The sequence below is a fragment of the Spinacia oleracea genome, chromosome 3, assembly GCF_020520425.1.
Source record: "Spinacia oleracea cultivar Varoflay chromosome 3, BTI_SOV_V1, whole genome shotgun sequence".
Lineage (NCBI taxonomy): Eukaryota > Viridiplantae > Streptophyta > Magnoliopsida > Caryophyllales > Amaranthaceae > Spinacia > Spinacia oleracea.
Genome location: NC_079489.1, coordinates 158,548,359 through 158,572,842, shown reverse-complemented (window position 1 = coordinate 158,572,842; position 24,484 = coordinate 158,548,359). Strand labels below are relative to the sequence as shown.

Below are 24,484 nucleotides of genomic sequence, written 5' to 3'. Positions count from 1 at the left end.
ATCTTCATGTTTTCCTAATATGGTTTTTCAAAAAGATTTCCCAAAATATGGTTTATGCACTCGCACTGTGCATCCTGTTTTAAAAAAGAACACTTAGTTCAAATATAAACAACATATTCTTTATACCTAAAGAACATATAGTAAATTAACATATATTAAAATCTAAAGAACATATATTAAAATATTTCACTTATTCGCGTACAATGAAATCATTCTACATGTTCTTTAGGTGTTCAATAAATATCCATTAGGTGCACAGTGAGCATTGTGCACCAAGTTGCATAATCCAAATTGCAAATATTTTCTAATGAGTGTGCATAGCCAAACACAAAAAAGAACACCCAAAGAAGGTCTTAGATTGAAACAATTGAATTACAAGTTGACTACAACTTAACTAATTTAAAATATTGCAAAAAAAAAGAATTGCTCATCAAAATAATCCAGAAAGAAACTCCCAACCTCACTCATGTTATCTTCTATCATGATAAATCTTACAAATTTTGGGGCCCTTTTCAAAATAGGGCCCTGTTCAGTATATCACTTTGGACATGTTATGGGCCGGGCCGGGCCTGCTAGCATGTTGGATCTCACACCGTAAATTTCGATGTTCCTCAGTTGCTTGTTTTAGTCATAAACTGTCTCACCAGTCTAACAACAGCAAGAGGATTTTCCAGGTGAACTGCATGTCCACAGTTAGGAATTTCAACTGCTTCATGATTTGTAGTCTCCCCCATTTTACGGCAGATATCCTGACTTATTCTCTTGAATTTCACATCTTTTTCTCCAACAACAAACATAAGAGGTACTTTGCAGTGTTTCAAGTCTTCCCACAGCGGCCTGTAAACGAAAAGATGTAAAATGTTTAAGTGATGTGGTAATGTAAGTGGTAAGAATTAGAGTGCGGCTAACATGTATGGTCTTATGCAACTAAGCCTCCGTTTGTTTCAACGGAAAACACTTTCAAATTCAGGAGGAAATATCAAAGGAAAAGAGTTTTCCTTGTTCGTCTCCTTACAAGAAAAAGAACATAGAAGGGGAAATGAGAGGAGAAAAAAGGAAATGTAAGGGACTAGAGGGGAAAATATGGCATTCCTTCTTTTCAAAAGGAAAATTGATTTTCCCCTAGAGAAAGTTGTTTCCCACTCTTGGGAAAATTGTTTTCCACTCCTAATAAAACAAAGGAAAATGGGTAAATCGTTTTCCAGAAAGGTGTTTTCCTTCAAAACAAATGGAGCCTAGATGTGAAAAAATCTGCATCTACTTTGGCAGCCATAGGAATATAGTATGTAGTTAAGAAAATGAAATCTCAAATGCTAATGAAAGACTATAGAATATGGATGAAATAACTCAAATGCATATATACATGATAGGTTCTATGTGCTTCTGAGGCAAGTACTTACAAACATTCAAACTTCTTAGTTACACACATACGTGTTACTTATATTAATTCTGTGTGTGTATAAACTAAGTGCTTTGTTAACCAGAACTTTCATGACATTATGCCAAAGGTTAGCTCCAGACCTTTAACAGGGTCGATGTAGTAATCAAAATAAGATAGCAGGTTAAGAAAAATACGAATAGAAAGGCTCTATAATTAAACATCTAAAATCTTCATATGGGTTCATTATAGATAGTTTGCAAGATCATGAATTAACAAAACAATGATGCATATAGTTCACTTTGTTAAATCGAAATTCTAAACACTTTGGATAGTGGCTCATAGAGGAGTAATAACTTACGGTTGTCTTCCTATACTCAAACCAGACAAAGCTTTTGCAAGGCAATGAATATCATGATGCTGCAAACGACTTGCTACAATCTTCTCAAAACTAGGGTGTTCCCTGAAACTGCAAAGCAAATTCAGTAAGATCTGTAAGAAAATATATCTTCGACTTGCAGATTAGCACCAATGCACCATCTTTCAAATTAGTAGAAAGTACACCCGGTTGCATGTAGCTCATTTTGTACTTTTAATGCTTCAAAAAGCACATTTTTATTGTCTAAAAGCACATATTTACACAAAAAAACACACATCCGCTATAAAAGAACATTTTGTATAATACGATACAATTGCTAAAAAAATAAAAACTGAAAAAATGTTGTGCTTTTAAATTGTAAGAATAAGCTTTAAACCACAAATTGTGCTTTTAAATTGAAAAAATGTGCTTATTAATAGTAAAATTGTGCCTTTAACCCGGTTGCATGTAGAGCTACATACAACCGGGTGTATCTTCTAATTTGTGCCATCTTTCATAGAGTAGGGTAAACAAAAACAAATCAGAAATTCGGAATCTAAAAAGGAGATGGAGAATACCTATTCCACAAATCACCATGGTACCAATTTTCCAGAAAAGGCGCCAAACCAAAGGCGATGAGTGAGTGTGCACGAGAGTCGTCTTTCGCTGCACGGATCCTTCTCTCCGTTTCATCTTTTAAACCAGGACTTCCAGAAATCATTACAGCTCCATCAATCTAAAAAAACATTCGTTACTTTTTACAGGCTAATAAACAAGGCCAACTAATATATGATACTCCCTCCGTCCCACTTATACTTTTCCGTTTCTAGTGTCCCATTTTAATCTTTACACTTAGAATCTTTCCTTTTATATTGTAGCATAAAAGTCCCTAATACTCTGTCAAAAATCGTGTCAAGTGATCATTTCAACCAATCAAATTCATTGGGCCATTTAAACCATTATTGGAACATTAAATCTTTCTCATTTTTCCAATGTCAATTTTTTGATAGAAGTAAAAATATTATTAATAAACGTAATTTGCATTGTTTAAGTTAAAGAAAAAGAGAATCATTATCCACATTAATTATTTGTTAAATCGCGTGCATGATACCAAACGTAAATATTAAAAGGGATGGAGGGAGTAACAAATAGTTTAAAGCTCTATGGAGATATATACCTTGTCGCTGAATCTCAATGCCATGTATAATGCTATCCTGGCTCCCATAGAGTACCCAACTAGAGTGACTTTTCCTGTGCTAATTTTGTTTATCAACTGGCTTAACACTTCAGCAACTACTTCAATTGATAGACTTTGCCCTCCAGTTGGATTGATACTATCACGTGATTGTATTTGTGATCTTCCATGACCAGGGAGATCAACAGAAAAGCATTTTGCAGATCTTGAGAGAGCTTTCATGACTGAGGTCCAGTCTTCACCAGTTCCCAGAAAACCGTGAAGAAACAGAAGTGTCTTACCCTGAAATGCAGTAATTTTAATTAAGTAGGAGATACAATTGCATACAATGAGCCGATATGTCAGGATTAAAAATTCTGAAAACATTGGTAAGTTCTGAATTTTCTGATTGGAAAACGATAACAGTATACTTTACGATTACCAAAGTATGTGCGTAATTTTGGAGAGGTTCCTGAACAAAGTTTTGTGAAAAGATTCAAAAAGATGCACCAATAACATCGTTATCCATTTTTATCATTGTCTATGCTATTATGTCCATAAATGAAATGAGTAGAACAGATAAATGACACAACTAGAAAATAAGAGAACAAAAAGTTAGAACGTACATCTCTGCTTTCTCCCATCTCTTGCACCTCGATCATATAAGTACTATCCCCTATTTCCACGCTAAGTTGATGTGTTGATATATGCTGTTCAACAGATCTTTTTGTGATAGCATTGCAGTTAACTTGAAAATTGCGGAGGACACGATCAGCATCGTCAATAGATGCTCCCAAGTACCTACTCTTTGGCTGACGGCAAATGACAAGTGGATCAAGTGTCAAATCTTCTTTAAGCCATTTGTATGTTCCAAGTCCATGAGCTACACATTTTGGCAGTTTCTTATCTACTGTTTGAGATATTTCTGTACTTCTCATCTCAAGATAGCGCGCAAACTGAACATAGGAAGACAATCCGAGACTGGTTTCAAAGGTTGCACTCACAACAGCCAATTTCCCCTTAATATGAGCCCACCATGCAATTACTGCTGCCTTTTCAAAGCCGCCAACAACACTTGGCTTTATCACCTACAGAAGAAAATACAGCAGTCTTAGTAGAGAATTGGTATCAAGGCAAACTCTTACCGGCGTATTTAGCAACATCTCATACAAGCTAAAAGAGAAAGAAAAAAAAAAGTTCTCCATCCTGATTTTAGACTAAAGAAAAGATAGCTTTTCAATGAACCATAACAGAGTAAACATTTGAGCTTTGTTATTTTGGACAGCAAGGAGGGAGAAAATAACCAGATACAAGTAGGATCATACCCATTATGCAAGGGAACTAGGGAAAGGGGCCAAAATAGAGCAGAAACCATAGATCCTGTATCAATTTTCAAGGACCACCAGAAACATACCAAAAATATAGGTAATAATAATGTACAACGACTCAACGAGGGATGATGAAAATATGCCAATAGCTTATTGTGCCGCAGTTTAGAAATTGAGAAAAAACAACCGCCAACAAGTTTGTATCTTAAATAAAAACAAAAACATAGGACAATATGCCTGAACCTACAAGAGCCACCACTCCAGGATGCGTGAATCTGGCCAAAGAATCAGAAATATTTCCTTGAATGTTGTCAATAGTTTCATCTAATGCAACGGGCAAGCCAGTCTCTTCACAGAACCTCACAATATCTTCTGCACGCTGAACAGGTTCCTGAAATAAGTGAATAAATAATGTTAAGACATCAATAAAGTTCAGCCCTGGGTAGGTTTAACTCGACCAAAGGGTTTTACTTCTACAACAATCACAGCAAATTATGCTCTTATCATCCAACCAAAATCATAATCAAGTTTTATTTCACAGATTTCTCAAGTTGCAATAAAGTACCTCGGTCTTCAATCTTTAAAAACTATACTAAATTCTGGCTGGGCCAGCAAAGATCACAAAAGAAAGAACGTACTGAATGAAGTAACATCATAATTATGTCTCTTCCATGTCACATCAAAAAAAGATAGCAATCTGATGAAAGCATATGAGATTATGGATGAGATACAGCAAACTCAGTGTTTGAAAGTGTGCACCTTTTACCTTAACAAGCACCCAATTATGTATTACATAATTCACATGAAACAAAAGTAAGAAATCTAACACCCCAACAGGCAAACCTCAATATATTGCAAGCCACAATCCTTGACAAGAGATCCAAATACGATAGCCTTTTCATAGGTCCATCTACGGTTAGCATCCACACGAAGTTCAATTTCAGCACCAATCTTTCTTCTTATTTCCTTTATAACTGCAGCATCTTCCCTTGGATCATTTCTGCGAGCTACCTGTGAGAATACACGACAGTCTTAGAGGTCTTGGACCTGCAAAGTAAGCTGCAAAGTCACATCTATAGAGCCAATATAGGTCGATAACTAGTGTATATGCACACAATGCTACCATGAATTTCATATGCACAAATGCATAACCATAACCCTATAAAAAAAGTTGTGTTCTTGAAAAGAATTTGACACCAAAATGAGCAAGGGTATAATAAGTCTATGTTTGGACACCAATTCCTCGAGATTTAGCTAATGGAAATTATATAAAAATGAATTAAACCACCAAAATACCCTAGATCTTTTTCTCCTTCAAAATTGACAAAAATACCTCCAAACAATACGTGCTCAAAAATGTGATCTCTGAAGATACCCAAATACTGTAATACGAAATACCATCAAACACATTTTTGTCACTCTTTTGGAACTTGACTATATCTCATAATTTCATCTTTTTCTTACCTTTACTTTAACAGCACGAAAACCTTCTTCAACAAATGCAAACACAGTATTCGCAACTTCAAGCGGACTTCCGTCAGCATCAACAAGGGCACATATATCAATGGTTGATGGCTGTTGGTTTTTCACATTGCTTTGGTGTGGTTGAGGCAAGAGTATATCAAGCAGAGTGCACTTTTGTCTTGCAGCTATAGCATTTAAAGTTGCCATCTCTAGACCACATCGAACACTAGGGAATATAGAGTCTGGCTGCAAAAATAGATTACAAAGGGTTAATCCACTACGGTTAGAGAATCTAAATCTCTCTCTTTGTGTTTCCCCTTATCAATGGACTCTTTCATCTTAATAGTTGCTGGACGTTCGAAAAGTAGGGATAGTACAGGTTCTTAGAAGTTGGGAGTAGTGACACGATAAAAGCATAAGAGATAATCTTAGTTTTACATTTCAGAGATAATCTCTATTTACCCATTTCTCAATACATGCAACATTTTAACGTTCACGCTCGCCAACATACACCTTCTACCATTGTTTTTTTATATTACATAGTAGAAAAAAAATTATAAAAAGTTGCTGCCTTGAAAATTAACCCAACAATAATTAAATAGTGACATTTATATTTATACGTTATTAATATAAAATATGGTCATAGTTAGTATATAAACAGTGCAAAATGTTGCATGCATTGAGAAACAGAGGAAGTTAAAAACTTGGGACAACCAAAGGCTTCATTTTGATTGGTTTGGCTTTTGAAGTTGTACCTATTGCCAAATATCCATGCTCTAGCATACTTTCACATATTGTCTTTCATAATGCACTTCGTCAGTTCGTTGATCATCCATGCTTTTGTTTTTCTTTCCCTTCAGCAATATATGTAAAAGGAATGGGTAAAAAAAGAAATTGGTAATATAAGGACAAAACTGGATATCTTACCGGGACTCCAATAACTCTCCATATCCACGCAGAAAACGACTCCCTCAAAAGGGGAAGCAGATAACTAATAGTTGCTCCTTTTAGGGCATGAAGAAGGAAACACAGCTGTTCTTCCACGTCTTGCAAATTTTCTTCATGGATTTCAAGGGGCGCAATCTGTTAATACCAAAATCTAGAACTTATTTTATGACTTACTCGTAGCTTGCGTATTCTGAAAAACACACTTTTCAGCGCTATCATTTGGAAAGTAAAGGTTCATCATATAATCTCGTATAATCATAAGAGCTCACCTCACCGAGCCCAGTACTTCCATCATCAAGAGTGAAAGCTAAAATGAAGCCTTGTCTAACAAAATTCGATGGATCTCTGGCAACAGAAACTGAAGTCGGTGGGGCAGCTAGGCTGACTCTGAGACAACCATAGATGAGATGTACATTAACTGCTGAAAATATTCATAATGAGAAAACCCTAACAGCTTTTAAGTATTTGAAAACTCACCCATACAATGAGTACTCTAATTTGGCGATCTTATAGAAGAGATCGCCTGTAGCAGATTGTGGAGGAGAAAGTTTTGACAGAGTCGTGAAAGCATGACATGCCGCTTGAGCAGCATATTTTCTCAAGAGACTATAAAAAAGAGGTCAAAGTCAGAAAACTTTTGCTTTAGAAAAATGGACAATCAAGTAAACAATTAGGAAACTAACCTATGAAATGCAGCATTACTGTTGATCGCGCCTGAAACTTCTATGACACAATCTGCGTCAGCCTGTTGGGATGTTAAAAGAGCTTCGCGAAGTTCCAGTTTTGTCTCTGCCAACAAATGCTTCACTCTGCACATCCACCACTCTCGTGAATCATACAATTAAAATATTAAAATGACCCGAAGCAAAAAGGAACGTCGATCATGGAGCAAGCAACGGTAATACTAAACAAACATCTCGATTGCCACATCACTAGTATAAACATACAATAAACTATAAAAAATTTACGAGTTACCAGCATTTAGATTTTATTCTATATGCAACAAGGCTTTCAAATAGACAACTCACCTAAAAATCTCCAATGTAAGAGATGAATGTAATAAACATATGCGATCATCGACCCTTCCACTATAGCATCAGCAAAAAAGAAGGAAAAGCAAAGGCAAATTATGTGGGATATAGAACCACCCTTACCCATGTGCAGTACACAGCTTGCTGAAAGAAATGCGGTGATCATAATAGAAATACTTTTCCATAATTTCAGACTCAACTTTTTCCGCAATAGGAAGAAAGCTGAAGATTCCACCACCATGGTTGTTGATAACAAGTACTGTAATAGGTTTTCGGCCCATCCTGCAAGCACAATTTCCATTCACCAAATTATTAATATTATGGCATCCTTAAGCATGACAATATTGATAAACCAGACATAAAATAATAACTATAACAATAGACCAATAGTCAACAACTCTATAGTCAGGATTTTGCCCCTGGCAGGATCAAGTATAAACCATAGATGAAGAGAATAGTAAATAGACAAACACAAAGGAAAAGGTCACTGTAGGAGAATAAGACCAAGACTGTCACAAGTGGTCTAAGCATCTCAATCTTTTTGTTGGTTAGGTATAGGACCAAAATTGACTTTCAGGCTACACATCAGCAGAAAGGTATACAAATACAACCCAAAGAGAAAAAATATATATGTATTGCATCACCGTTTCCTTTTTAACGACCATGCTCACCGATAGTCAAGGCCATGCTAACGCTAATTAGCTCTATATAGCCTAGTTTTGCGTAAATATCTTCCATGGTGTTTGGAGTAGCTGATATTCCCCCTTTTGGCCAGTGTAGAAAGTAGAAGCAACTGAGTATGAGTGTATGAAAATGCAAAAACAGACAGGTGGTAATATATAATATATATATATATATATACATAATATATATATATATATATATATATATATATATATATATATATATATATATATATATATATATATATATATATATATATATATATAAAATTTGGAGAACAGTTATGCTGTACCTTTGTCATAAATAGAGGTGAAAAACGAAAGCTTTTCCTAACTTGGCATACTGTGGGTTCCATAAACTGGAGGCTGACTGACATGGGGAGTAGTTCAATCTTACTAACCAACAATTTAGAATCCTAGTAATCATGTACAGTTCCTATACAATGAGAACATGCACTTCAAAAGGAAAAAAAAGTAAGTTTTGTATCCTTCAAACCTCCATAAACATGCAGTCTTGTGAAGTTAAATTAGTGAGTGGGTACTCATAATCAATGTATACTGCTAAGCCCAACAATACATTCCATTTGAGGAACAAGCATTATCGTCTCTTTAGCATTCTATATCCTGCTAAAGAGGATATCCTACAGGCTACATTTTGTGATACGTATAGCACTATGGACTGCAAAACAAAATCATACGCAGACCAAAGATTTAGGACACAGAAAGTAGAATAACAGGGTAGCACTATAAGATTTCTTCTACATCGGGAGCATTTTGGAGCTTCAAGATCAAGGTAGGATGAATAAAAAAAATCGTATTGGTTCTATCTCCTATTTATATTGTTCATAGATCATAGATATAGGCATACAGCTAAAATTCTTGACGCTCAACATATCATCTTCAGTATTTCATACTGGCAAGGTATAGGACCCAAGGCCACACGTTTTGAGAATGAATTCTTAAATGCTCTAGTTAGTGAGATGCCCATCCAAAAAATGCCAATCAACTTTCCATTCTGGCTACCACCTATACATACATACTGACTGACTGACTGACTGACCGAACAACAGACAGGCAGCAAGCACGACAAACACATTTTTTCCCAACTTTTTCCCAACTATGTTATGTTTCCCAGCAGACACGCTGACAGTTCTAAGTATGAAATTGACTGCATTGCCTATGCTTCTGGTAATATGGGAAAAAAGAAAATCAAAATCAGTGCTTAATACCTTGAACTCAAGATTGCCAAACCATTTGTATCATGAAGAAAGGAAACATCTCCAATTATACACAATGCCTGATATAATAATTAAATGTCAATAACATAATCTTATACCATCAGCAAAAGCATTAAAATTTTAAAATAATGCATCTTGAATCATCTTGTGGAAAAAAATTGTGGCTACAGCAAACAGATTTTATGTTTGCAAAATCCTCAATAATTGGAGACTACGGACCAACGCGGATCTGCCCTCGAAAGTCTGTCCGCATTTTGAGAGCAGAGCATGCAAAATAGAGCGCTTTTCAAGACCTACCACGCTTCCCCAAGAGTACAATGCAAAATTTTGAGAACTATGGAGAATGAAATTTCTGGTTCCCTATTAGCTTAGCTAGTGTAAAGTCATAAGATAAAGAAAAAAAACTGTGATTCTGTGAATTCACATGTACGCTTTGGGTTCAAATGAATAAGTGATCAAGAGGGGAAATAAATCCTGCTAGCCAAAAAAATCGCTGTCAAATATGATGGGTGTTTTCAACCTGATCATGAAAAGTTATGTGTACTTATCAAAAAATTCTTCCCAAGTCCTGCATACTTTAAGAAAACTAATTTCACAATAAAACAGATATTGAGGAAATCAAAGATATATTTACTCTTTTCTTGCATCCAACAGCAAAACCAACAGCTGTACTTAGCAAACCATCAATACCACTAGCTCCCCTATTGCCCGCTATCTGTATCCATTGACATGGTAATGCTAATTGAGATGTTTGACTGGTGCAATTTACAACACCTTGAGAATACATGTCTGCATCACGTATAGACATGCTATTTCCAATGAACAAGACAGTATCAGAGCCAACTACTTCTGAAATTATATGTGCAACATGAGGTTCAGTCAGTGAGTACTCAGAGCAGATTTGAAATGATAACTCCCATGCCACCTGAAAGAGAGCAAGTAATTAGCGCGTAAGCAACTACAAGTCCAAGGGTGGGAAATTCAACAAGACGCCTATTCAAGTCAGCATAGGAACGCAGGAAAAGACACCAACATACATGGTTGTGAAGCATTAGTGTTATGTTTATAAGAAAATTTGTCACAGTTAGTTTAGGCGCCTAAAAGAAGCATACTCTTCTAAGTCTTCTCTTGCCAAACTCAATGTTCAAGCAGAGAACAGAAAATCAATTTCTGTAAAAGCAGATTTAGGAGATGATAAATTACCACCGAATTCACCGCTTGAAGAAAACTTTTCCACTTTATGCTTGAACATGGAAAGGTGCCTTTCAGCAGACCCCCGGTGAATTGAGAGATTGTGCTCTGAATCCGATGTGTCACTATGTGTGAAGGATCATGTCGACAAGGATGCTTGTCAACCATTATATACGAGCACGGAAAGCAGTGTTCCAGAAATTCAGAAATTCTTTTACTCGTTATTCTACTCCCGACCTGCAAATAAGGTGACGTAGCGCAATTAAAAAGTTGGACAGCAGGAATCATGACTGCATAAACCACATGGATAGTATATTACTATTACACTAATACTAATCACTTCAGATATCATAAGCCTGCCTGTAATTTACTAAACAAAAGGAAATTCCGGAGATCAAAGATCTCTTCAACATACGAGCCATTAGTCATTTTCCACACACAAATTTAAGGTATCTACTTTTTTAACCATAAATTGGTAATTTGCACAATGAGTAGGAGGTCAAGAATAATGCTGGAAAAGGCCCAATGGCCCATGAGGCCATAAATCCACCAGTCAGGGATGGCAATGGGTAGGATCTGGACCGGATCCAGTAGGATCCAGATCCGCTTTCCACACATGGCAATGGATCCTGGATCCTGGACCCTAAACCCTAAACCCTAAGAGAGGCAATGAAATAAGAGACACAGAAAGTTGTCTCTCTCTCCAGTACATAAAAGTGACAAAACGAATCCCAAAGACAAAAGACATCCTACAAGAAAACAGAAGCATTACCTGAAGAATTACATCCAGTTCTGCCCATTGCCTGGCTGCATCACAGAGCAGCACGTGATCGAAGTGGTCAATAAAAACTATGTTTTTTTCATATTCACGATAAGAAGACAATATCTTTCGTAATCTTAAGCCTGACAAGATATCAGCAACGACAGGCCACGAAAGTTTCTGAGCTAATAAAAGAGCTGCCCACATTTCATCTTCTCGGTATATAGCACCAATTACTAAAAGCCCATGCTTACTATTCTTAATCACATTTTCTACCTCAGATGTTAAGGTATATGCGGCATTATGTGCATAAGATGATTGCACTTTGATATATTTAGTAAAAGGTTGAGTGCTTGAGGTCCAGAAATCCAGTTTGTCTAAACAACTTCTCATCCACCTCCTGTGACTGTTATCCAACGGTTCTCTAAACGAACAATTTATGTGAACAGGACCACATGGTGAACATGTGGCCCAATAGACAGCAGAATCAACAGTTGTGAGAACCATTCTTGCTGTGATCTGATCAGTTGGTGCTGGAAGATTGAAGAAAAACCTCACATAAGAACCAAAATGGTTCACCTACAAAATCAGAAAGAAGTGTTAAAAACTGGAAGCTGGGAGTTGCCAATCATATTACGTGGTATGACAGAGAACAACTGACCTAAAATAGATAAGACATTTGCATCTAACTTAGGCCAAATAAGATGACGGTAAATAAAATAACAGAGTAAACCTCGAAAATGAACTCGAAAGCAATTATGTACGTGGGGTGAGGATATGCAGACATGAGACACATCTCAATAAAAGCTTGATATTATGTAAATAGGTGAAACGTGAGAGTGTTAATGCATGATGTTAACATGCCTTGAATAAGCTGCGAGGAGGGCCGATCGGTCGCTCATGGGCGAGTGATCGATCGCCCATACACTACGTTGGGGAGAGCGCTCACTTGCATGGGCAGCGACGAGCGACTGCTTGCTATGGTCTTAGGCGACGGCGACGGCGACGGCGACAACGAGCGATATCTCGTGAGCTGCGCTGCTTCTTGGGCTTAGGTTCAGGGCTTTTCTACATCTATATTGGGAATTTGGGAGTACTATAGCTAACTCATTGTTAGTGAACCACGTTAAATCTGTGTTATTTATTTGTATTCTTCGATTATCTTTCTTGCATCCGTTATAACACATGGTATAGAATGTAGCACAAACATCTAGTTCATGTTTTAACTTTCATACTCCTTGATCTTGGATTTCAGTACACGTCGTTCTCAACTCACTTACCTACCCGCACTCCAATATACAAAGGAAACTACAGCCTTCTAGAGCACTCCGATATACAAAGGAAACTACAGCCTTCTAGAGCACTCCGATATACAAAGGAAACTGATGCCTGTTAGTGCATAATGGTTATTAACAAAAAAAACTGCCACTCCTTGTTATTGTGTTGTAGCATGAACAAAAAGAAGTTGCACCCATTTACCAACCTATTTCTGCTGTCTTTGTTGATCTTCTGTTTTCCCTGTCTGAAATATATTGAAGCAAGCACCGAAAAGAAATGGAAGGATAAAGAACCCAAAGGATTAGACAGGACAGGGAGAGCTTGACATCGCATCAGTTGTGCATTTGTTAACTATTTTTATGTTTATGTCAATACCCATGGCCATGATGCACATATGTGTCAGTTTAACAGGAATGATGAGGTCTAGAAAGCCATTTTCCCTTTACAGAAAGGAGAGTAGTCATTATAAGAAGTTCCATCCGAAAGAAAGTACAAGAAACAAGCCAACATGTTTTTCCATCACCTTGCCTTAATATCACTCATGCTATGGGTCTTGACATGTATCTCACTCATGCTATGGGGGTGACCTCCTAAAGGAGGCAAAGAAAAGGCAAAACAAGGAGAATCAAGCATCAGCTGCAGACACATCAATCCCAATTCATAAGGCAGTCCAAAACAGTACAGAAAAACAAAACAAACAGCTCAAAAGTTCAGAAACTTTACCATGAATCTACGTCATTTTCTTATCTGTAAGATGATTAAGATCAACAACAACTCTAGACAAAAATCATATGCGACCAAACAAAAGTCACATGCATCTTTAGTGGAGTACCATATTTTTGGTCCAATGCTCTGTTGAAATTATCAGAAACCAATGTAGATAATGTCTTTGAACATGAAACTATGAAAGTACAGCAAACACTGATGAAATTTGAAACAACAATCATATTGCACACGGAAACACGTCTTTAACTCGACAATGTTTCTTTATTTAAGACTAAATCAAAAGGAACATAGAGCCATATTATACATTTTGAGCTACCACGGCATAGGAAAACTTTTAATCAATGAGATAGAACAGCCGCTGATATTTTCATACTATTCTGTATTATATTACTAGTCACAGACCTGATCTATTGCTTGATTTGCTCCAGCCGCATGCAATTCTGAGGGACGATCAGCAGTGAGTAATACTAGAGGTACAAAATCTTGACTAGCCTCCACAACCTAGAAAGACATCACCACTTTCCAGTTAGTACTTAGGAAATTCCAAGCCCAGCCCACTTCTCACTTCTCATCCCTCATATACCCTTGATACTAACAGCTTTTGGTAGCCGGTAATAAATGCCAGTCATGGGAATGAACTTAAAGTGTAATTTGAGAAAACATGTAACACCATAATGTCCATGGTAATGCAATCCATCCCCAAACTTGAGTTTTTCTTCATAAATTTCCATTCCCACCGAATACCACCCCCTGAATGATAATGGATGGCAATGAAAATGAGATTTTTAGGTGAATTAGCATTCCCGTGGAAATAGGAATATGAACTTTCTTACACTTTTATGCTACAAATTCATTTCCATTACTACCATTTTTTACCGTCTACCAAACCGGCTGTAATAGTCAAACGTATTATAGAAAACGATGTTCGATTACGCTTCATAATACTTCAGGATCTCAACAAGGTTGTAACCGCAAAACAGTTACTAGTACAATGTAGCACTTTCTGGAGAACACAACCAGCTGTAAAGGTTCTCAAAACAAGAGACATGACTTTGAACTACTTACAGCAGGGTAAAGATTTGAAACTGCAGTACCAGACGTTGTAATAACTACAGCAGGCATCTGAGATCCTCTGGCATACCCAATTGCATGGAATGCAAGTGATCGCTCATCATAGCATGCAATACAAGTTATATGAGGATGAGTAGATGCTGCAACTGCAAGAGGAGACGACCTTGAACCTGGAGCTATACAAAAATACTAAAATAAAAGTAAATCAGGTATGTGCACACTCATGCAGAGAGAGATATAGATGGGATACTACGCACCGTTAAGCCAAGTCGATAACATTCCTCAACAATAAGCGATACCCAGACAGAATTGATGTTGGCACACTCTTGCAGGGGACTTGTTTCGCTGGTATCATCCAACTGCTGAACACAAAGGAATGTACAAGCTTCAGTACTCAGAAACCTTTTGGAACATTACTAATTCAGCATAACAAAAGGGGAAAGCTGCAACTGAAAAGCTAGTCTCCTATCCAAAATAAGTGTCATTTTAGAGTTGTTATTTTGATCCAATAAGTTGTTTTACGTTTTTAACGCAAAGATTTCACCACTTTCCCAAGTTTATTCTCATGCAACCCTTAAAGGTCGTATAACTGGTATCAAATAAATGTATTTTAATGAGGGTAATTGGGTCACTGTTTTGGATTTCTTAATGTGTTTCAGAAGTCTAAAATACTTGATTAGGATCAGGAGTATTTAAAGGTAATGAACTACTATGTAATTAGATAAATATGCAGAAAACATTATCTCACACAGGATACCAAGAAGGCTGAATATAATATTGGGAGTAGTTCATCTTTGTATAACTGAAATGTTAAATATAACTTGCCTCTCCTTCTAAAATAAATATTTACTGGAAATGTAAGCCAAAAATCAAAAGAGTATGGTTAGCACTACTTTGGTTGTGAGAGAAATTGTGTATGGTATTGGTTGGAGAGAGATCACGGGAAAACGAATATCTGGTATCAAATTTGTGAAATACAAAGGCACGGAAAGTGTGCCGAACGCCCAAGGACAAAAGAGAAAATGTTCCGGGAACTAGTTTCATGTCGGCCTATTCGTGCCACTTAGACGTCGGCCCTTGCATCTAGGGAAATTGTCATAAACTGTTAAATTAGGTTGAAGACGAGTGTCAAGCTAGCATGCGCTCGGTCTATAAAAAGGACATTATTGTGATGGATTTCACTTCTCATAATCCTCTTACTTATTTGTAGGTAAGACTATGAAGTAGCAGATATTGTTTAAATTAAAAGCCTGGCAAATATAGTGTGTCCTGCTATAATAGAGGTAACCAAGTTAGGTTGTATGCAAGCACTAGATACCTCTGCAAGGGAAGCTTCATAAGTATTGAAAAAATAAACTGGGTTGACGCTAAGGTATGATAACCTGAGGAAAACTAAAAAAAACACATGGCTAAATAGCTGGGATAAATTATTATGAGATGAGAACAATCTAGTACTTAGTTAGGTCATCTAAAACATGAACGCAACAAAGGTTGAACTGTTTAACATGAAGCGTGAACTGTAGTCAAGTTACACAGACTTCAAACACTTGCTAGTCTTAGCTATCCAATTTTTTATGACATATAAATTTGTGATATTAGCTCGATCTACAACTCGGGCTTTATTCTCTTTACCCCAATCCCAACCCCCTTGGATTTCTAAATCCCATTCCTCAAGGATTTGAGAATAGGTTTGGAAATTGAAATTTTCTTAAACAAACACTAGATAAGGGTTTTAGACATTCCAACCAATATCTGATATCTTATTTGTGTGAACCAAACACCAGGGGTTGGGGTAATGCCAACATTTGTCATTAAACATTCTTGTGAATGCCACATACTAACCATATTTTGCAAAGCCAGAGGACTATTTCATCCTGGTTTTAAATTGCACTGTTGCAACTGTTAGTTTCACATGGCCTTTACAGAATTGTAACCAAATAACATTAACCATATAAGGTCTTCTTGCTATGTAATTGTTTTAGCAGTACAGATTTTAAAAAACAAACTAGTGTGTTGCCCGGGCGTTGCTCCGGGTTTCACTTTTACTGGGGTTTAGTTTTTGTAGATATGTGTTTATATAGGTGGTGCTGTTATCGGATTTCCACGCAAGATCAGTGGCCAGTCAACAAACTTCCTTCCCGTATCCGAATATCAAAACAAAGTCGAGTCCTCTTCTTCATGATTAGTTGATTATTATACCTCTGTTAACGTTTCCCTCTTTCGTACTCATAATTACACTCCATTACACTAAGTTTTTTATTTTTTAATCTTAAGATGAAAAGAGAAGAATTTTACATTTATAAGTTAAGTAATTAATTCCCGGCCCTTTTTTAAAAAAAATTCATTGTTATTCATTTATATTTTATATTTATAATGGTAAAATATAACATCAATGTGGCTAGTTAAGATGGTAAGAAGTGCAACTTTTAGTTCAAGAGGTCTAGTGTTCGATTCTTGCTATATGCTTTTTGATTGTCAATGACATGTCATAATACTTATTAGTGGTGATGTGGCGTAATAAGAAGAGATTTACGTGGAATATATACGTTCTTATAAACGCCTTTTAATATATTAGTATAGATTCCCTCTTGCACATTGATTCAAAATTTAACCAAGAGAATTTGCATCGGTGGCTAAAATAAGAGTAATATACCATATTTTTCGAAACTGCAGTCTTTTGGGAAAGCCTAATGCAGAACTGGGATGAAGCTGCGGCATTTTTCTGCATCAGGTTTGAGCCATATTAATCAGTTTTAAATTGAAAAGTTTGGAATCCACTGAACAATAAAATCAGGCAAAGACTAAAACATGCAGTGTCATAAAAACATTACCAGGAAGAAGGGGATACCATTTCCACAATACTAGCTGCATTGTTGTAATTTCCCAACAATGAGGCTTCCATGTAAACCTTTTAAAAAATGGGGAAATTTATCAGAATACTAAACATATCTAGCATTTAAACTTACTTTGGTTGCGCTGATATCATACCATTTCTAAGTTTCCATCCTCGACCATATTGAAGCTTTTAATAGTTGACTTCCTAATGTTTGCAGAGTAAGTCTCCAGCATAGCTGGAAAATGATTGATTGCCTAAAAAGGCAAGAGAAGAAAAATATAGTAAAAGTAGCAATGACTATAGTGGATATGGTGAACTTTAAACATGAGCAAACACTATGGATATTTCGATATTCAAGTAAAACATTCTTTGGCACAAGATCGTAAATTAGATAATACGAAGTATAATATTTTTTGTGAAGGACAACACGTAGTTCAGGGTGGAAAACTACAACCCTGGATATCCACATGGAGCATTCCACGAAAATTATACACCAAATTTAAAAACAGGCAACAAAAAATTGAGCCTTGCACTTGAGCAATTAAGCCTTATGTGTGAGTAGCAAATTAGCAATACATAGGACAAGCCAATACATAAAGTATACTCCCTCTATTCTATTCCTGAATAAGCGCAACACTTGCCTTAAATGGCCGTTCATAGATAAGTGCAACACTTCCACTTTAGACAACTTTCTCTAATATTTTATTCTTTCTCTGTCCTTTCACTTACCCCGCTTCCTACTCTTTTATTATTTCTCTCCCATCACACTTACCCCACTACTTTTTGTTTTAGTTTCTCTAATCTCTAAGTGTGGATAAAATAATACTCCATTCACCTTTCATCAACATATTTATTTCTCAACTTTACCCACTTGCACGTTAAAAAAACTAACTTAATTCAAATGCCGAAAACTTTTTGTCCATTCAAGTGTTGCACTTATTAGGAACGGAGAGAGTATTACAATACTTCACAATCTCGTAGCAAATAACAATCAACATCAAGGCTGAATTTCAACACTTAGTCTAATATTACAAAGGCAGAACTCAAGAACCCATAAAATATATTCGTCCTCTTCTGAGTTGTTAAAACGGATTTCCATCAGCAACAAAAAAGTTGTTAGAACTGATACCATGAAAGGTTGATTTCACATACTTAAAACCTTGAAAAGTAGCATCGTGAATTTGTGATCCTATGACATAGGATACCAAGGAACACTACACAGTACACACAATCAAAGAAGATATTTAGTTATTTACTAGTTACTAATGCGTAGTACATATATAGGTGTAAAATCTCTCTCAAAGCCATAATGGGGAAGTCTGACACTGTTTTATTTGATGACCAAACAAAAAAGTGTAATTTCACAAAATAACAATCAACTATTGTCTATGAACTTAAAATAGAACAGAAAAAAAAGACAGACACGAACACACACACACACACACACACAATTTAAATGAAGCAAAACATTGATTTCCCAAAAGAAAAAGAAAAAAATGTTTTTCTCTACAACCTAAAACACTTTTCCCACCCCACCTCCAACATTGAAAAAAAATCTATTGATTAAAAGTCAACCTTCAACAATCCATAACTTCTTTCTCTACAATCTACATATTTCATCGTCAGCTACATCCATTGATGAGTACCACTCTTTGAGAAGAAACTGTGGTCCCAGACTTCCAGTCCAATTTGTTGTGATTGTTTAGCACTGGAGACATGGAGACACTATCTCATGGACCTTTTTAACAGTTATCATTTTCCCGATGTGACTTGACAATTGGAAATTTTTAAGAATCTTTAGTTCTTTACACGTGTGAAATGGAATACTAATAGTAGGAGCAGCATCTTCAATAACAAGGAGTAGCAATAGAATAACCAATGTTGATGATATGAAAAACCACATTACAATTTACACCTGACACAAAAGTAGTAGGTTTGGGTTGGGATTTCAACCAAATCATTCAAAAGAATCTACACGAGCAACCTGTTTATTTGACAATTACGTTAGAGGTCATATTTCCAACCTGGAAACAAAATGCTTTAACTTATTTACCCCATATATACACACCCAAAATATTATACTATATCCGTTCTTTGAAGATCGACCCATTTATTATAGATAAGTAGTTTTATACAAGAGGAAAGAGGGTGTAACTTTCGGGGACCACTTGCTTTGTTTAGTATATTATAAAGAAAAAGATAGTTTGAGTATATATATTTTAAGGAAAAGAGAGTGTTGGAGAGAAGAGAGTGTGAGCCAAAGGTCCATAAAATAGTATAATAAAGTTTACCAAAGAAAAAAGATGCAAAGTGGTAGTTAGAGCTTCATGGAACGGACTCAAACGGATAGTGGGTAGAAAATTCATAGAATGGACGTAGTGTATTGATAAATAAAAAACATTAACAAAGAAAAATATTAGTAACAGTTTGAAATTCTTTCACTTGACATCCATAAAAATAATCTTCAAGCCTAGTAATGCTTGTAAAAGGAAGCTCCGTATTTGTAGAACTATAAACTAATTTGTAGCAAGGAACATGTATGTATTTACACTGACGGTAATTTACTACAAAATAGCCTGGTTTTTCAGATTACTAGTAGAGATTATGAAAAGGCAAATAAAAATTCTGAGTAACTATGGAGGGATTATAGAAAATCAATAGATACCTGAAAGAGAGATATCTCAAAAGAATGGAGAGCTTGCTTGAAATTGCACAAAATAGAGTCACTCCAGACAAGTGTACCAGCTAATATGCAAAATCCTTCACTTTCATTCAGTTCTATCTAGCAAGCAGAATGTTTCCCAGTTAATAGCTGTGTTTGAATCCCTCAACATGTAGAACAGGCCGTAAATAGGCAGTATTGAACTGACCATTTCTAGTGGATTACATTGGGCTTTCAATGAGAACCAATAAATGATGTATGATGCAAAAAGAATGCAATATCACCTGAGGAATTATAAAGTAAAATGAACCAGTCTCATGCTTCATAAAAGATGATTTCATATCATAACTGCTACCGATGAAGCCATACGCAGTGATATTGAGTGAATCGACCAGCAGATATCTGCAAAAAGAAATTAAGTGTATTAGCCAGTGACCACAATCATGGATAGGTAATCTCGAAAGAGAACGTCATTAACTTTATCTTTCAGTTACACCCATCACCACATTAACACTCAGAAGTCAGAACTATCTACACTGTCACCGAAACCAGCAATAGAAGTCTTTGCTCCAATTGCTTATACCTATTTCTGTTTTCTTTTAGCAATTTGGTCCATTATAATGTAGCCAACAATCTCTTCATCCCATATACTCCAAGGCACCAAAGAATTACAACAACCTTCACGTAACAAAACACTACCTCCTACCTTACTTATACAATCATTCACCACATAAATTGTGCTCGGAGCCAGTTGTAGTAGGGATGTTTGCAGTAATTTCTCTATGCTATGATTGCCATCAAACAGGAAACAGTAGTACAGGCAGCACAAAAATAAACTTAAACCAGGTGTACATAAATTGTTGACTAAAACTGAAAGAACTCACTATACATAAATCAGAAAGATAAATGAAGTTTACCTTCTAAATGAGTTCCATTCATCAGAACCTGAAAATGACTGTCTAAAGGAAACTGCAGATCCCATTCCAAAAACACCATGAGTCTTGCTAAAGAAAGCTGACTTGTCAGTTGAATTTTCTAATTGCTTGGACATGTAAAACTGAGGAAACACTCCTGGTGACTCAGGCTGACAACAGAACCAGTCCAAAGCATACGCACCAGGTGGCACAGCTACCTGCAATTCAGGTCATAGTACCTTAATCAAACAAACCAAAGATTTAAAAAAAAAACAATGTAGTTTCCGAGATTTCCAGATTGAATGCCAAAACATCAGTATTGGCTTAATGCCTTAACAGCAGATTATAACGAACCATATAATCGCTACACACCCAAACCAAAGGCCTCCGTATAAAACACAAAATTGCTCCGAATTTCGTGTATTTATTCAACTGTCTATTTAACACATTTTACATTTCATATTCTAATTGAAAATACACAAAACAGCGATCCCGGTAGTGTTATAGGGTTTGCTACCTGCCTACCTCCACTAAGTTTAAGCTTAAATTTTCTTCCCTTAATCAACTTCCAAAAAATTAGGTGCCATCTCACAACCAAATTAACTCCCCCCATTTTCGAATAACAGGCAACACTCATTTTGGCACCACTTTTAAACAAAAACTAGTTTTTGGACCCGGGCAATGCCCCAGGTTACTACATTAATAACATTTGCATTTATTATTTTTATTTACGCAATAATAACAAGAAACATGTTATGTATTGGTGTCAAAGGCTTTATTGTTTAAACACAAGGTTGAGGGTTCAAACCTTATGCAAACTATATTTTCCATTTTTTCCATGTATGTGAAAATCGCATAGAGTGAATAATAAGTAGAGCGCTACGTGTCACGTAAACTTCTTTAGAAACGTCTTTTAATAAATAGTATAGATTACTCTCCCCCGACTTTTTTGTGAATTTTATCAACATATGAATTCCCACCGTCCCAAATTCACTGCCATGCATTCCTTTTTCGTTCACTTTTTTCTAAAAATAGCAGGCACACATTCAGCCTTTCCACTTCTTTCTGTGCCAAAAGCATTTGTGGCAACTAAATTGGGACGGAAGGCAAATAATTTACTAATGTCATCAAATACGTACTCCATAGTTAAGATCTTACCAAAATTTCAATTCCATGAAATCAAAAGAGTAGTACAGTAAAATGCTAACGAGTAATACCTCAAACCTAATCAATCCACTTGCAGAATTCGGAGGATTAAGCTTAAATTCCTGAAGTGCATCCTTCAAGGACTCAATTCCATGCTGCAATGTCAAAGCAGGCGGGAGAATTCGGGTAAGAGACGCCTCAATTACCAAATCGTCGCCGCATGATTCATCATCTTCAGACGCTTCAACTGAGTTGTTCAAGTGAATCGCCCGAGTCACCTGCAAATTCGGATGTATAAACAACAACAATAGGAGATAGAATGAGGATGATTAAGCTTAAATTCCTGAAGTGCATCCTTCAAGGACTCAATTCCATGCTGCAATGTCAAAGCAGGCGGAAGAATTCGGGTAAGAGACGCCTCAATTACCAAATCGTCGCCGCATGATTCATCATCTTCAGACGCTTCAACTGAGTTGTTCAAATGAATCGCCCGAGTCACCTGTAAATTCGGATGTATAAACAACAACAGAAACAATAGGAGATAGAATGACATAAATTCACACCTGAAACAAAAAGTGGGGGGAAATACCTTGAAATTGGGGGTTTTGTGGAGGATAAGAGAGCGGAAGAAGTGGAAATTGGGGGGAGAATAAGGGAGTTTAGGAGAGATAGTGGATTTAGGGTTCGGAAAATTGAAAATTGGGGAGGGTGAGGAGAGAGAATTTGGGTGGATTATGCGAGTATTCATGGTTATGGGGACTGTGGCGAAGGAAGTGAGAGTAGAGGTTGTGTGAAGAAGATGATGAAGATGGTGATTGAAGGTTTGGGGTGTTGTGGATAAGGTTAGTATATGCACTTATTCGGTTATTCCCGCCCTTTTGAATTACCGAACATGGGCTGGGATGAAAGATGGCACTGGGCTGGGGCACGATCCGGCCCGGCGGGGAAAAACATGGTCCGGCATGAGCACGGAAAAAGCACCGCTCGACATGAACAAGAAAAAACACGGTTCAACATGAGTAGACTGTAGAACTGAATAAATTGCGGGCTGGATCAGGTTTGGGCTGGACCGCAACTTAGAATTTCTGCCCACTATGTCGAGGCTCATCCAAACACTAGGCCGAAAATTTCTGCCCAAACCCCTGCTATTTCGGGCCAAATGCGTCGGGTTTTTCGGGCTAGGCCAAGTTAATACCTAAAAAATTTAAACTTTGGGTCGGTCTAGGCCCCGCAAAACGGGCCCAAAAATTATGTCCAAAACCCGTTATTTTTCGGGTCGAGCTCGTGATGGTTAGGTTTAAGCATGAGCATGAAGACATGAAGTTGTGGGTCGCACTATTTTTTGAAGAAATCACGACAAGCACGGCCTGGCACGGCAAGGCATGCTAAATTGAGTTAAATTAGCAAAATCACGGGCTTCACGGCAGTTCGATCCAACCGGGCACAAGGATACGTAGGCCTGGGTTGCATTCTTGAAATTTCTGGCCCAGTCCGGCTCACAACCATCTTTATTTGGTATCACCTACGGAGGAAGTCTTGGACAACTGAAACTTGTGTTCAAAATGTACGCAAGTGACTCTGGTAAAAAGATAATCAACTAAAACACATATTTAAGAACAAGAAACCTAGTATGGTTAAAGTAATGTAATCTTTAAATGGGCTAGCTTTAATTTAATTCGTGTAACATAAAGATGTCATAAGGACCAATAACAAAATATAACCTGATAATTTGTCGACGTAAGTTAGGGATAATTTGTTGACTTAAGAGCAAATGTTATCAAGTAAAATGTCGTTGAATTGGTTTCATTATATAATTTCACAATATTAAATTTGAAGACTTTTTAGGAAAAGATAATTAGGGTCAAAGTTGTATCCTGGTAAACGTGCTAGTCAAAGTGTTGCATTTTTTTTGAAATAGAGAAAATACTTACTTTTAATCGACGCGCGACACATTCAATGGATCCAACTCAAAGATCTTGTTGGCGGAAGATTTGTCGCGTCATGAAGGTACACTAGAAGAGTAGAAGTGTATAAAAAGTAAATAAAGTTAACCGCTAACTCAGTTAGTGGTTCACTTTACACAATGACACGTACGAAATAGCTGGGCATGCGTGTCAATGTTAGAAAGCACTTTACACATTTTTAAATGTTATCACTGCTAGAAACTACTTCACATAATTTTAGATGGTACAAACTACTACATAGGTGGGCATGTCAGTGCTAGAAGCTAGATGAGTAATGTTTACACTATCTTTCCGCGCGTGTGTGTAATGCATTTTAATATATTTAATTAATAAA

General features: G+C 36.6%; 1 protein-coding gene across 5 annotated transcripts; it reads right to left on the bottom strand.

The window, feature by feature from the left end:
• Nucleotides 1-336: 336 nt before the first annotated feature.
• Nucleotides 337-23,034, bottom strand: LOC110791623 (protein PHYLLO, chloroplastic). 5 transcript variants are annotated; one of them, XM_056841076.1, is made up of 29 exons: nt 22,776-23,034; nt 22,614-22,685; nt 22,258-22,464; nt 21,044-21,258; nt 20,411-20,528; nt 20,130-20,246; nt 17,617-17,718; nt 17,477-17,536; nt 17,282-17,350; nt 14,886-14,990; nt 14,623-14,817; nt 13,960-14,058; nt 11,566-12,132; nt 10,806-11,030; nt 10,237-10,527; nt 9,594-9,661; nt 7,805-7,963; nt 7,334-7,459; nt 7,128-7,256; nt 6,920-7,037; nt 6,630-6,785; nt 5,703-5,948; nt 5,082-5,249; nt 4,486-4,629; nt 3,537-3,998; nt 2,914-3,213; nt 2,315-2,472; nt 1,740-1,847; nt 337-837 (listed from the first exon to the last, which is right to left on the bottom strand). In XM_056841076.1, exons 1-29 carry the CDS (start codon nt 22,932-22,934, stop codon nt 612-614), a joined length of 5,169 nt encoding a protein of 1,722 aa, XP_056697054.1. In that variant the 5' UTR covers nt 22,935-23,034; the 3' UTR covers nt 337-611. The 5 variants fall into 5 exon arrangements, with proteins under 5 accessions (XP_056697054.1, XP_021852080.2, XP_056697055.1 ...); XM_021996388.2 differs by having other exon boundaries at nt 14,886-14,987; XM_056841077.1 differs by lacking the exon at nt 4,486-4,629.
• Nucleotides 23,035-24,484: the final 1,450 nt, after the last annotated feature.

Coding starts and splice junctions, on each gene's coding strand:
- LOC110791623 (XM_056841076.1), bottom strand. CDS start 22,934: ATGAATACTCGCATAATCCACCCAAATTCTCTCTCCTCACCCTCCCCA. Junction 14,059..14,622: donor TTTCAAATCTTTACCCTGCT/GTAAGTAGTTCA, acceptor ATGTCTTTCTAG/GTTGTGGAGGCTAGTCAAGA. Junction 7,964..9,593: donor TTGGCAATCTTGAGTTCAAG/GTATTAAGCACT, acceptor TTGTGCTTGCAG/GATGGGCCGAAAACCTATTA.